We start from the raw sequence: 13,647 nt of genomic DNA, 5'->3' as shown, positions 1-13,647 counted from the left end.
CTCGCTGGTGGCCGAGCGCCGAAAGGCCGATACGGGAGGAGCGGCCCAGGATTGGCCGGAAGCAGCGTGGGCTGCCAGCGAGCCCTGCTCCACCAGGCAGAAGCAATCGCTGGCTGCGCTGCCGATGGGCGGGCGCGGGCCGTTTGAAAACGCGGCCATGGAGATACTGCAGCCGGAGTCACCGGTGGCGGCCCAGGCCAAGGCCTGGGCGGAAGCCGGGGCCCGGGAGCAAGCAGTGGCCGACGCAAGGCCGGAGGCCGGGGCTGGGGGTAAAGCAGGGCTGGAGGCTGGGGCAGAGCCCAGGGCCGGTTCCGGTGCCCATGTGGTAGCCGAGGTGGACATCCCTACGCTGCTCTGGTCAGTGCTGGGTTTCTGGGGCAGAGGGGCGCGGAGCCGCGGCGGCAGCTCCGAGCAGTCGGGGTGGGCGCGGGAGCCGGTGTGTGCGGCGGGGCCTGCCTCGCCCGGCTCCCCGGGGCCGCGGCGCGGGGCCTGACTTGGTCGCTTTGCTTCTGCTCCAGCCTGAGGAACCAGCTGAAGCAGCAGCTCATGGAGTTCATCACCGCAGTTCATGCCGGTAAGCTTAACTCTACCCTAACCACCCCCCCCAACCTCCTCTGCTTCCTCTTGACGTGATGCGACAGCAATTAAGAAAGTGACATGGCTAACGTATATTTTTTTAAACTATTTATTAAAAGTGCTCATTATAATACTGAAGTTCTTTCTTTGTTCGTTAAAAAACACAAATTTTTCTTGGCTGAGCATCTTACTGCATTTTCTAGACAGCTCTTGGAGTCGTGTTTGAATGCTTACAAAACTGCCGTGTGATTATTGCCCGCTGCCTTTTCCCCTCTTGGGTTTTCACTTTAGACACCTCTAATGCTCAGACACGTGATGGCAGTTTTCAGAAATCAGATCACTGGATCTGAAGTCTTGCCAAAAGTCTGCCAAAGTGTTCGGCAGCAATACTGATTTAAGGTGTTTCTTCTTGTTCCCAATGAACCAGCCAGTTGCATATGTAGAGCAATGCTGTGAGTCAGCTCTGGTGTGTCTAAAAAGTGCTAAATGGGAATATTTTAAAGCCTGTTTCTCTGATACAGCTGATTGATAGTGTAGTCTTACTAACAGTGGAAGAGATAAGGTGTGGAGGTAAGAGTAAGAAATACCTTGTTAGTAAAGCCATCAAACTGTTTATCATCTATGTCCTATAGGTTGTGTTGAAAGGTCTGTTGTGTTTTCTTTGGTGACATTCTTTCTTTGCAGGTCAAGAAAGTCGCCTAGATCACATCGATGAAGAAAGGTTTATCAGGAAGTAGGTCACTCACTAACTTCAAACTTTTGATGTATTTTAAAATAAAGAGGAGACAGGTTGAGAACTGAATTTTGATGTTCTCTTCAAGTTCCTCCTTCTTACAAAATCACTGTATTAATGACAAGTACCTTGCAGGAGACTGGTGAAAAAAAATAAAAAGAGAAGATATGGGCAAGAAATATTTTACTCAGTGCCCTAATGTAGTTCTGTATCTGATAAGGCTTCTAAATTTGCAGTCCTTTTTGTTATGACTAGAATTCACCAACAGAGTTCCACATGCGAAAATATTCCTGGCCTTAATAATTTGTGGTTTACAGGGAAAAGTCTTACTTTAGACACATAGAAAATGAGTTTAAAATGTAAATTGTTTGTCATCTTCATGCTGTTTGGGTTTTATTTTGTTTTGGTTTTTTCCTTCAGGGCCATAAAAGATTTGGAAAACAAAATAGAGGAATCAAAAACCTCTTTCCAGAACAAGACCTTAGCCTTGCAAAGGTAGAATTTTCTTCCTGTTTATTTGTAGATTTTCTGTTTGTTTGTGAGCATGCATACATACACATATACATAATTCTGCTTAACACAGGATTTCAAAGTGATATGGTATGTGTTACAAACATGAGAGATTTTAGTACCATTGAACCTGTAGAAATGCAGATGGAGATACCGTAGAGAACAAAAGAAGAAAAATTACAAGTTGAAATGTGTAAACCCAAAGGTTCCTGCAAAACTGTGAAAGTCTGATTGTATGAAACAGTAAACATTTCTTGGCAGTATTTTACAAATGCCTATGAAAAGGCAGATATTTATAGGTGTGTTGTGTCTCCCATGTTACATGGCTGTCCATTTGAATTCCCACCTTTGCCCAGCTTCCCTTCTACAGATTCTGGGATTAATGGTGTCCGAGTATGTTTGGCAAGAGAGAAAGGAGTTGTCACTCTCACAGATAATCATTTACACACCTTTCTTCTCCTGAGAGTTAAACCCCATTTTTTAAGAAAAGTGATATTTAAAAGGTACTGAATATTTTATATATATAATTCCAGTGTGAAAGTGGACATAAGAGGTATTTCCAAGGTTCTATTTCTGTTATTTATCTAGATCTGCTTCTCCATTTCTTATCAGCTCTCATCAGTTACATGTTTCTTCCCTACACTATGCAGGCTCCAAGTTGCGGCTGCCCTGATGAACAAAGTGAAGCAAAATGATAATGACTCACGGTAAGGTGTTCTTGGGGAAAGGATGGCTAGAAAGGAATGGACTTTACACGGTTCAATGTGACACATTTCTACATTACTTCATTGCACCTTTTTTAAAAGCAAGCTTCCTTCTTCTAGTTTTGACTGAATGATAAACAGTTTACCTTCTGGCTAGGATCAGCATGATCACACCTTTTATACCTATTGTGGATTTACATTTGGGCTCTGAATTAACCAGCCTTTGATTACAGAGATCAAAATTTTTGATTCACTGGTGAGAGCTGTTTGTAGTTAACAGTTTTTTCTTTAATGCATGAGTCACCTGCACATACAACAGCTGAGCACATATTGCAGGTTTGTAACAAAGCCTTGCCTCTGCTTGGCTGCCTTCATTAATTAATCATGTAACAGCTTAATGTCTTTGAAAGAGAACTAGAAGTTTCAAAAATGTTTCAAAATTAAAAAGTTGAAATTAGCTTTCAATTTCCTGCCCAATGTGAATGGGTGCACACATATGAAGTGTAATATGAGAAACCTAATTTCTGTGAGAAATACAGCTGAAAACATTGCATCTCCATGATGTCCCTGCCACACGCCATATTCAGGAGCTCCAATTGCTAGCCATTCTCAGGTGGCTAGGCTTCTTTGATGCCTTTCAAGCTATATTATTTGAAATGTCAGACGGACTTAACAGAAATAGTAGGGAAACTCAGATTGAGAGAGAGGAGACTATTTGGCCCCTACAATAATAACTTAGTGTAATAACTGTAAAAAAAAATAAAAGGGTACAGTTGGTAAAAAATATGCTTTATTTTGGTGTTAGGGGAAATGTGAATTTTTAGGTTAATGCAAATAACCTTTATTAAAACTGTTATGCTGTTGGCTTATATTAGTGGTCTTAAAGTGTGTGACTGTGTTTCCTTCCTTAGACTGATCATGGAAACTTTGAAACACATAGTAATGGTCAGCAAGGAAATAGTTGAATGTCAGCAGGTAAGTGGCTCTTGTAGCTTCTGCTGCAGTTGTGCGGGCCTACCAACCTCAACATGGGCAGAAGTGCAATTGGAAAGTAACAGGATTGCACAAGTCATTTGAAGCAAGTATGTGGCCTAAAGGGCACAGTTTTTACTGGTGTTAAAATTACTGAAGTGATTACTTAAAGTGAGTATGTAAGAAAGTCTGCTTCTAGAGCTGTCCATAACAGCTTTTGGGAATTAAACTGGCATCTTTCAATATTTTTTGGAGCCAAGAGTGTAAGAAATAACTTTTTTTTTTCAGCAAGCACGTGAGAAGGAACAGGAATTGATGGACATTAGAAAGAAAAGATTCTGTAAGTGTGTTGGCTCTGTTGACTTGTGTTTTATATTTGAATGTACAGTTCACATTTTAAAGTTCTTCTGGTAGCAATATTAATTTACATCTGAAGTAATGGCAAAACTCTCATAGTTATAAAAATTCTGAAAAGAGTAGGAGGTACTGCAAAAATGAGCTGGTGTGTTGTCTTCTTGAGCATGAGACCAACACATTAGAATGAGAGATACAAGAAGATACTCAAAAAAGAATGTGGTTTTAGTATTTACTGTAAGCTGCCCAGAAAATTACATAGCATTTAGTAATTTAAATCAGTCCTACAGCACTTAAAAGACTTTTTTGTCAGTCTGCACCTGTATGAAATGGTTGCAGAATAGGGAAGGCAATTTACTTACAAAGAATTCTTGTAATAGTATATATGGTGGTATTCAGTAGGCTTGTTAGTGGGTCAAATTTAAATGTGAAGTCAATCTTCAGAACTTAAGGTAAATACATTTTTTGAATGCTCCTATCATCATATGACCATGTTTACCAACAGTTCTAACAACTATTGTTTGTTTCATGCATAGGAGGTGGTGTATATGTTGACAGCAATGAACAAACATAATAAAATATCTGTCTTCATAGGAAAAATTAACATCCCTAATACTTTTGGAAATAGGGGAAGGAATGTTGTGTCAGCTTTCTTTCTATGTATGAACTGTCCCTAAATGGTTCTGTTCAGTCTAATTTTTAGCCTGTTTTCCTACAAAAAACTAGTAATATTCACTTGTGTTTTCCATCTGTTCCTCGTATGACTTTGACATTTGATTTCAATCAAATCTGGAAAATGGGAAAGGATCTTAACCACCTCTGACTATAGAAGTTGTGGCAACCGAAGACAGATGTAGGACAGATATTCAAGAAACGGTCAATGTCTGATGGAAGTGCAGACAGCATACAAAGTACTTTCTGTTTTACTAGCAGCCAGGAAGCTAACTGATGTACTTTGATACCAGGTAGCCACAGCACAGGTTGCCTCTTGGTAAAAGGAATATCTTGAGGTATATTGGAGGGAAGGGATGGAGTGTGAAGTTAGGGTTATTGCAGTGGGAGTGCCTTAGATGTCTGTGAGGAAAAAAGCATATCTTTAGCTCTACTGCTCACCTAACTGCTTCTTAACACTTCATTTTCCTAATAATGGAACAGCACTGAAAAAAGCTGGAGAACGGAAACTGCTGCAAATTCATACCATGATGAAAAAAGAAAAGGAGGAACAAGCACGTATGGAAGCAGGGGAAGTGCTGGCAGAGTTACGTAAAAACTTCGAAAAAGAAAGAAATTTGACTACAGTAATTCAAAATGTATTCCAGGTAATATGTTGTAGCTTTTAGAAGCAAGTTAGCAGTTTTGCATTACAGTCAAGATAACATAGTGTATGCTAAATGTAACTTCAGACAAAACTGTGTTTTCTAAAAACTTTAAGTAACAATGGTAATGGAAAAACTGCCATATGAAAGGAAAACTTTATTGCTTTAAAGGCTAAAAGCATGAAATTGTCACAGACTTCTTTGGAATAATTATTTACAGAGTTTAGAGAAGCCATTGATCTGCCTTTATTCCATTGTTGCCTTAAAGGTACAAAAATAATGCATTTTCTCAGAAAATGTCTGTCACAGCAGCTCTATTTCCTTATACTGAGAGTCACCCCTACACTCCCCCAGATCAGTTCACCCAGCTCATGGTTAGGAATAATAAGTAGGTCTTAATCCCATTATACCAGTGTGCCAGACTGCTGCTCCTCAGTCTGACCCTTCTGACCACATGTGCCTCTCTGTCGCCCGCTGCAGCCTTGTGAAAGCCTCGGCCGGCAGCCATGGCCAGTCTCCAAATGCTTTCAGCAGTGTAGCCTCCAACCTTTCAGTTACTCAGTATCAGGTGCTGCTGACTAGTCTGTGTCCATGCAGCTGGCTGGTAGGTCATCCGGAGCATGGAGTCATGCAAAGTGAGGAAGAAAACCTTATGATTTGGCATAGGGTGGAAGGGCCTCCTTGCAGCATCCTGTGCTCCGAGGGGCTTGACTAAAGGTCATCTATGCTGTGCTGCAGTCTGGTACTCCACCTCTCGCTGTGTGACTTGACCTGGCTTCCTTCTCCTGGCCCCACAGATCAGTGACTTAGGATGGGAGGCACAGGGAATGGTAAATTGCAATTGCAGTGCTTTTGAGCTGATCTGCAAGTGGGCTATGGAACCCTAGTTAAGCGCGCACAAAGTTTATTTTAAAAATTTTGACTGGGGGGAAAAGAGATACTGAAGGGCTTCAGGTATAAGACAGTATATAACCATGCTGTGAATTTGGATGATCAGAAGAATTTCAAGGACAGAAAGAAAGCCCCACGTTTTTTGTATTGTATGCTATGTCAACTCCTAGTTTCCATTGGTAACAAAGTTATATCTCAAAATAAGAATGAGAAATTAAACATTTAGCGGGTTTTATATTGGATGCCTAGAATTATTTTCTGGTTTTGTATTCCTGAAATCTTCTGAGCCATAAGAAGAGCAAATCTTTGGTTAAATCTAATAATTCCCATTTTCAGTCCAGAATGGCAGGGTGAGAATGTTAACTCTGTTATCTTGTGTTTAAGGCAAACCTTATTTCATATGTTTTGTTTTTTTTAAAAAAATCCTCTAAATTCCAATGTTTAAAATAGGGATGGTGTGCAAGTATCTCTAAGAAATTAAAGTACTGCTTTTATTTTTTATGTATTGACAATAGGTTCTAAAATGATACTTCCCTTTCTCCTCTTTCCCCCCATTCCACCTACTTGAAATACTGCTATGAATTTCAAGGGCTTCCAAACTATAAAAATTAAAAACCAGACAGCTTTTGAGAGATTTTATTTGGAAAAATCCTTTTTAAAAGCTTTTTTAACCAATAATCTTTTTTTCTTTTAGAATATCATAATTGGAAGCAGAGTTAATTGGGCAGAAGATCCATCTTTAAAGGCAATTGTCCTACAGCTTGAAAAAAATGTCTATTCTCTGTGAGTCAGGAGAAATGGTGTTTCATTTTTTAAAAATATATTTAATCAATCTACTAAGAGTGGTGGATTAATAGGCATCATGAGAGCACAATTTAAAGAATTTGAATTTTTAACCTTTCTGGGAATTGTTGATCTTTCTGGAGACTCAGAACATGGCCACCCAACTCTGAAGTTAAATTTAATTCCTGGTACACAGTAAATACTTGAGCACATAGCATAGCCAATGAAATTATCTGAAGAGCCACTTTATAGCTGTTTTGTCCCAAGTACTTGCCTCCCTCTGAAAGGCAGCAATGACCTAAAAGAGATGAATAATTATATATGTCAAGCTTTTCTTTAAAGGTGAGCTTTCACAGAGGCTATGTGATTTCTGTCCTTTTCCCCTGGGCACCAGCAGGCTAGAGATCCCAGACAGAATGCACGGCCCTATTTGCCCCTGTGGAAAGCCCAAACTGGAAAATTAGAGAAGTCAATCATTGTCTTATTTTTTTTAATTCAAGCATTATGTACAATTTTAAACACTGAAAATGTTATACTTCTAATTGTATGTAACAGACTGCTATATGGTGATTTTAAGCAGAGCCTCCAGCAGTAGATGCAACCTGGATATGTCTCATGTAACAAAATATGATAACCCTATGGAAAATGCAGGTAAAATGGAAGAGGTAGCTTCATGCTATCCAGTGAGCAGCAACGCAGTACTTAAAATATTTTAACAGTTGCATTTTTGCTTTGTATTTGAAGAAAATTGACAAAGCCATACCGCAGTGCTTCAAAATACTCGCTTTTTATTTAATAAACGAATATATTTTAAAAGATGGATGGAGCGTGTCTTGATCGGGTGTAACAAAACGTTTTGTTGGGTGGGTTTTGTGTATTTTTAACGCGTTGCTCCTGTGCGTTTTGGGACTGCCCTACGGCCGGGCCGCGCCCGTGGGGGCGGTGCCTAGCCGTGGGGGCGTGGCCTTGCGCTTCTCCGGCTCGATTGCGGGCCGCGGCGGCGGGAGGTCACCATGGGCAGTAAGATGGCGGCCGCCACTAGGGTCGTTCAGGTAATGGCGCTCGGCGGTGCGGTCGGCGGCGGCTGGGACCAGAAGCGCGGTTCGTGCGGCTGGCCTCGCCTGGCCTGAGGCGCCGCCGGGGAGGCCGGTGTCCTTGGGGCGGGGGAAGAGGCGTGCGGTGGGGCGCGCCCGGTGTCGCCGGTCACTTGATGCCGGTGCCAGGTCCTCTGCCGCCAAAGGATGCTGCGGGCCGGCCCGCAGCTTTTCGTGCGCTGTTCGAGGGGCGTGCGCCGGCCGGCAGCTCCTCTCTAAGCCATACCCTTCTAAAGTGAAGGTGAGACGCGGAGTCTTCCGCAGAAGACATGTTTCAAAAATGAGCTGTGTGGCTTCGACTACCAAGCTTTATATTTTCAAGGTTTTTTTCTTAATGGAACTTGTCAATCCGGTCCGGCCACCTGACCTAATATCTACAGACACCGCACAGCTAGCAGTTCCACGTGCTGAAACTTTATAATTGCATTTATGCGACTGTGGGAGCTGTTTCTGCACACACACACACACGCTGATTGCTTCTCAGGACATTAGGGCGGAGGAATGCCTTTAAAGGTGAAGTTCCTCCATGGGTGAACAGAACATTAATAAGTAGTAAATTTATCAGAGTGGTGGTACAGAAAGTAGTGATATAGAAGTGGTTGTTTAATATGTTGTATGTTCCATAATTGTGAAGGTAATGTGTGTCTAGAAATGTATTTTACTCTTCCTGTTTCTCTGCTACCTTGTCTTGTTCTAGGTAGTCAAGCCGCATACTCCATTAATTAAGTTCCCGGACAGAAAAAGTAGTCCCAGACCTAAAAGTAAGTTATTTAATCTCTACATACAACTTGTGCCACCTTTCTTTGCATTACTTTTTTTATAAGAACCAGCACACAGTTTTTCTGCTTCAACTACGTGACTTGACTGACCTTGAGCAGCATTTCTGAAACATAATTGCACTAGTTTGAAGGCAACACCTTGACTCTTCTTTTTCAGACTCTATTCAACTGTGGGGAGTACACATAATACATGCATGTCTTTATTTTTTGGTCAAGGTAGATTCACTGAGATTTCCAGTGTTGCTTTTCTACTTATGTATAAAGTCCTGTTTTTCCAAATACTAATACTTGCCTGAAATTATTGTGCCCAAGTCAGTTTGAAGCAGCTTTAGGTATTCAGTGATATTTGTAGAAATTATACTCCATTTTCCTCATCTCTCCTTTTCTTAGGTGGAGTGTGCAATGTCAGTGGTATTTAAAACCCTGACTATAGCTGGAAGAGCCATCCCATTGTACATTTTAAGTGTTTCCTTGTGCTAATAATTAATCCTGAGAAAAAATTAATTTTATTGCAATCTTTGACTTTAACTATTATATCTATAGCTGCGTTGATATAGGATTCCCAATATTGTTACATCTAGACATCAAAGTTATAAGAGTGATATGTTGTTTTAATATTTCTTATCAGTTAACAAAGCATTTGAAACTGGAGTAGGAGACACTGTAAGAAGCTCCATTACTTTATTCTCACTTGTTCAGAAATCATACTGCACCACAGTATTTGCCACAGCATTATCACATTTGTGATTTAGCTTTAAGCTTAGTTAATCCATTAACATTACAAAGTATCTACAGTGTACATCAGTGCCACATCTGACTTACTGTGAACTCTTCAGGAACTATTTTCTGCGATAACTTTCTGGAAGAATTCTGTATGCTGTGCACAATTCAGACAAATGCACCACCTCTCACGCCAGCAAACTGCTTGAAAACGTGTTACCTCTTACTTATCTCTGCAGCAGAAGATTTTTGTGGCTATATTTAAGTATGTGAGACTTTCCTACCTTGATCAGGTTCTGTCATCTCACTAGTAAATTGCAATCTACCTCATCTTGCTTGAATACTGTAGCAATAACTGTTTCACTGTACCAGACTGTTGCTTCTACATAGCCAACAGAGCTCTTCAGATCAACACTACAACTTTTAGGGACATGGGTGCTTGATAGGCCAGCCAAATTCTTTTACCATATTCCTACTGCAACATAATAGTCTCAAAAAGGGAAGGGAAAAATGTAGTGTATCTGAGCTAAAGCAACAGCAGTACTTAAGTCTGGTACTTTAGAGTCTTGACTTATGATGTTTTAAATTGGCTGATGCCTCTACTCTAGCTACACTCCAGACTTTGAAACATACTGTAGAGGAAAATCCTTGGCAATCTGTAGACATTTCTGAGGTGTATGAAAAAAACTTGGAGAAATTGTTTCTTTTTTTTTCATATATAGGGTCTGTTTTTTCTTGAAACAGAAACAGTTTGCCCCCTGTGCAGACTATGTTCCTCCTGAAGAGCTCTCTTCCACCTCATGCTGTTTGGGACCTTCCATTGTTCTGGAACCACCTGATCAACTTGGGACTTTCAGATAACAGTCTGCTGACTAAGAACTTCTGAATATGCCTCTCAGTTGTGGCTTTTTTTTTTTTAATACCAGTAGTGGTTTGGTCACATCCCTGCAGGTGTTTGATGTCCCAATCCTGCCATTGACTCAGACTCACTATGGCTAAAACTGGCTCCTCACCTCCTTGATCTTGTTGGAGGTAGGGGGGAGAGAGGCAGGTAACACTGTGGTATTTTAACTTCTCGCATTCTTTGACTTATCCAATCTTGATGCTGCTTATTTTATAATTATTTAGTCCCTCTGTCCTAGCTGTTTAGATATTGCATTTGTCTTGCTAATTTTTCAGGATCACTGAGACGGACTTCCTGTGGAAGCTGGTTTATGAGGTGTTTTAACTTCACATACAGAGATCTGAGTGTGTAAGCAGTAAAAAATACTGATGTAAGGCCCCGTTCTGCCTGGTGGGGTAATTGTATACTTCTATTGTAAAATCAGCCATGGTGCGACAGGCCTAAGGTTCAGAACACTGATTTGGACAACGCTGCCTTTTGTCATCTGTTCTCCTGTCCTCAGACTCAAGGCACCTTCTCTAATGTGAATTCCTTAAGCGTAGCTCCTAGCCCTCACCTGTAAAGTACTTCATGCTCTCCTTGGCCTCTGCATTTCATTAACACTGATTGCTGATGCCTGTTATTTGGTGGTCTTTCTGCACATCATTAACAAAATTTGATATGCCATTTTGTAATATTAAAAATTGATACAGCACTGCATTACATGTTGTGGTATGTCATAGCTGTGAGCTTTATCTTTCCGTAACCCTCTACGTCTTTTTCATTTGTCTGTCTTTACAGTCACGGAAAAAAAAAAAGCATCATCTCAGTGGATCTTAGTTATTTATCTTAGTTATCTTTCTACAAAATTGCCACCACACACACATTTATGATACTTTATGCTTTTTCTCTTAAGTACAGCTTCCCAGGAAAAAAGCCTTTCTTAGAGTATATGCTGATTTGTCTTTTGTTTCCCCATCAGTATTTCTGCCACTCAAGCACAGTTTCTTCGACTGTCAGAATTTTTTCACTATGCTCTTGATAACACTTAACAGTGAAGCCAGGCTTAAGAAGTAGAATGTCTTAATTCTTTAAAGTATTTGTTTAATTAAGAAAATTGTCGATAACTGGTGACTTTTATTGGCTGCTCATTAATTAATTAATTTTACAGTCTCGTTACATTTCTGTAAATGATTTTGCAATCTGTGTTTCAGTACGGGAATCTCTACAAGCAAGTGTGCCATCTCCCCATGCTTCAAAAGCACAGGATTCTATAGGAGGCCAATCACTGGCATTTCAAAATATTTCACCTGTTAGTAGAGTACACGGTACACCAGACACTTCTGAATTAGCAAGAAGCTTACCTCAGAAATACAGGAGGAAACTTATTTCAGATGAAGAGATTGAGTATATTCAAGTAAGTTTCATTTATTGGTGTGTCTTGTCTGTGTGTACCTAGCACTTAGCGTATTTCTACACCCCCCTCAAAGTTTCAGATATGTCATTGCATTGTAATTCTTTATAAGGGTGCGCTCCCCGCTTTCATACCTTTGATGTGCAATACCCAAACTACACATTCTTAATACACAGGGTACCCAACTGTCACTAACTAGTAGCTCATGGTATCGCTAGGTAGAGAGATATGACTTCAAAGAGACATGCAGATAGCTAGACGTAGTCATAGCCTTCATTTATCACTGTCACTACTTGTTTCGTAACATCTGTTTAATGTGTATTTTGTGCTGGACAGGAGCACAGGCGTCTGCTCTTAGACCAGCAAAGGCTATCACCATGTGATTGAAGTCCAAAATATTTCTCAAACTAGTTTTTATAACTTACCAATAAATAACTATTGTATTTCTAGTAGTGGAAATATTTTATTAAACTTGTATAAATATTTTCTGCAGTATTTGCAAATATGGTATTGTACATGAAAGGTGAGAAGAACCTGCTTTTGTAACAATTCTCAGTTGTAAACACTGATGCTTAAAAAGGGAGAATGCACAACATTTGAAGAACCTGTGAGGTGGGTGTCAGTTTGAAATGAAAAGGAGCTTGCATAGCTTCGTTAAAGTGTAAGGTTACCTACAGTATAATCACGTTAGTGGAAGAAATCAATTTTCCTGCATGTATATGGGTACGGAATTATAATTAGAAATGAAATGAGAAATTAAACACTTCTTCACTTCTAGCATGTGTTTTTTGACGGTGAGGTAAGTTGTAAAATAATTTTGTTGGCAAAATAATAAATACGCTTCTGATTTCTCATAAAGATTGTAATGGCTTATCTTGGCTTTGGTTTATAGTTTGCACTTTGGAATTTGGACAGTGAAAATAATTCTAGAACTTGTGTTCATTGCTGCTGTGTTTGTCAGACCTTTCTGAAGTGAGCAAAAGTCAGGATTCTTTGGAGTGGAAGAGGTGGAAGCAGCTGTAGTTGTAGGTTGCAGGTATTGATCTTTTTGTATTCTCCCCTGAAAAAAAGGGAGCTGTAACTGGTAGCTGCTGATACTTCACACTCTGGGCATATTCTTCCATAGATTCTTTTTCATCTAAGTATGAATCAGAAGTTAAAACTAGAACTCTGTCTGTTAAGTCTCTAGCAGTGCAAAAGAAGATTTGATCTCTGTTTGCTGTTCTTTTAGTGGAATATATTTAACCATCTGCTTTTCTTTTACAGCGTGGAGGTCCAGAATAAGCGTGGACAATAGTTCATTGGCCACTGTTGAATGAAGTTATTGTGAACACAATAAAGGCATTTCCTTAATATAATAAATGAATGTATACTAATAGCTTTAATAAAACCCCATTTGAAGGGTGAGAAGGTTGACATGACACACTATAAACTGATTTGTGGCCGGGAAGAATTTTCTCTTAATGGCTGACTAGCATTTGAATATACTTGATGTCCACACCATTATAATATTTTTCTTATTAGCCGTTTGCAAACTTGACAATAAAACTAAGTAATTTTATTTCTCTACTTTAAAAGGTGGGGGATATCTCATTAGGAATGGTTTTGCAGGCAGGGAAGGGTTGGTGAAATATTCTTAGAGATTATGGGGACTTTGTGGTTGTTCGGAGCAGCTACCCAGCTTCGGTCACGCCCTTGCCTGGCACCCGTTTTCCCTGCGCCCCGAGTAAGGGTGCGGAAGCTGGGACACAACAGCTGGGCGGTAATTTAAAGCATTAGCCGTTTCCGCAGGCGGCCCTTGGGGGCCGGTACAGCCAGGAGTCGGCAGTACACCTCATCTGAAGGCTTCGTCTTTAATAAAATGGCAGCGTAGCGGCGTCAGCTGTAGCCTCCGCCATGTCAGTGGGAGGGGAGGCGC

The 13,647-nt window shown here is 40.4% G+C and overlaps 2 protein-coding genes across 2 annotated transcripts; both read left to right on the top strand.

The window, feature by feature from the left end:
* Window positions 1–122: 122 nt before the first annotated feature.
* Window positions 123–7,659, top strand: CENPH (centromere protein H). The gene is made up of 9 exons (XM_075078766.1): window positions 123–357; window positions 519–574; window positions 1,261–1,309; window positions 1,730–1,804; window positions 2,470–2,526; window positions 3,435–3,498; window positions 3,784–3,835; window positions 5,005–5,168; window positions 6,751–7,659. The coding sequence occupies exons 1-9, from the start codon at window positions 125–127 to the stop codon at window positions 6,841–6,843; spliced, it is 843 nt and encodes a 280-aa protein (XP_074934867.1). The 5' UTR covers window positions 123–124; the 3' UTR covers window positions 6,844–7,659.
* A 121-nt stretch (window positions 7,660–7,780) lies between these two features.
* Window positions 7,781–13,290, top strand: KGD4 (alpha-ketoglutarate dehydrogenase subunit 4). The gene is made up of 4 exons (XM_075078726.1): window positions 7,781–7,891; window positions 8,631–8,694; window positions 11,530–11,732; window positions 12,996–13,290. The coding sequence occupies exons 1-4, from the start codon at window positions 7,853–7,855 to the stop codon at window positions 13,011–13,013; spliced, it is 324 nt and encodes a 107-aa protein (XP_074934827.1). The 5' UTR covers window positions 7,781–7,852; the 3' UTR covers window positions 13,014–13,290.
* Window positions 13,291–13,647: the final 357 nt, after the last annotated feature.

Source organism: Phalacrocorax aristotelis, chromosome Z (genome assembly GCF_949628215.1).
Source record: "Phalacrocorax aristotelis chromosome Z, bGulAri2.1, whole genome shotgun sequence".
Lineage (NCBI taxonomy): Eukaryota > Metazoa > Chordata > Aves > Suliformes > Phalacrocoracidae > Phalacrocorax > Phalacrocorax aristotelis.
The sequence above is the reverse complement of the archived record's forward strand: the minus strand, read 5'-3'. Positions and strand labels throughout refer to the sequence as shown.

Excerpts from the sequence above, each read along its gene's own strand:
- CENPH (XM_075078766.1), top strand. The coding sequence starts at position 125 with ATGGGCGGGCGCGGGCCGTTTGAAAACGCGGCCATGGAGATACTGCAG. Across the intron at positions 1,805-2,469 it reads AAGACCTTAGCCTTGCAAAG|GCTCCAAGTTGCGGCTGCCC; the intron begins GTAGAATTTTCT and ends TACACTATGCAG. Across the intron at positions 2,527-3,434 it reads CAAAATGATAATGACTCACG|ACTGATCATGGAAACTTTGA; the intron begins GTAAGGTGTTCT and ends TTCCTTCCTTAG.
- KGD4 (XM_075078726.1), top strand. The coding sequence starts at position 7,853 with ATGGGCAGTAAGATGGCGGCCGCCACTAGGGTCGTTCAG. Across the intron at positions 7,892-8,630 it reads CCGCCACTAGGGTCGTTCAG|GTAGTCAAGCCGCATACTCC; the intron begins GTAATGGCGCTC and ends GTCTTGTTCTAG. Across the intron at positions 8,695-11,529 it reads AAGTAGTCCCAGACCTAAAA|TACGGGAATCTCTACAAGCA; the intron begins GTAAGTTATTTA and ends TCTGTGTTTCAG.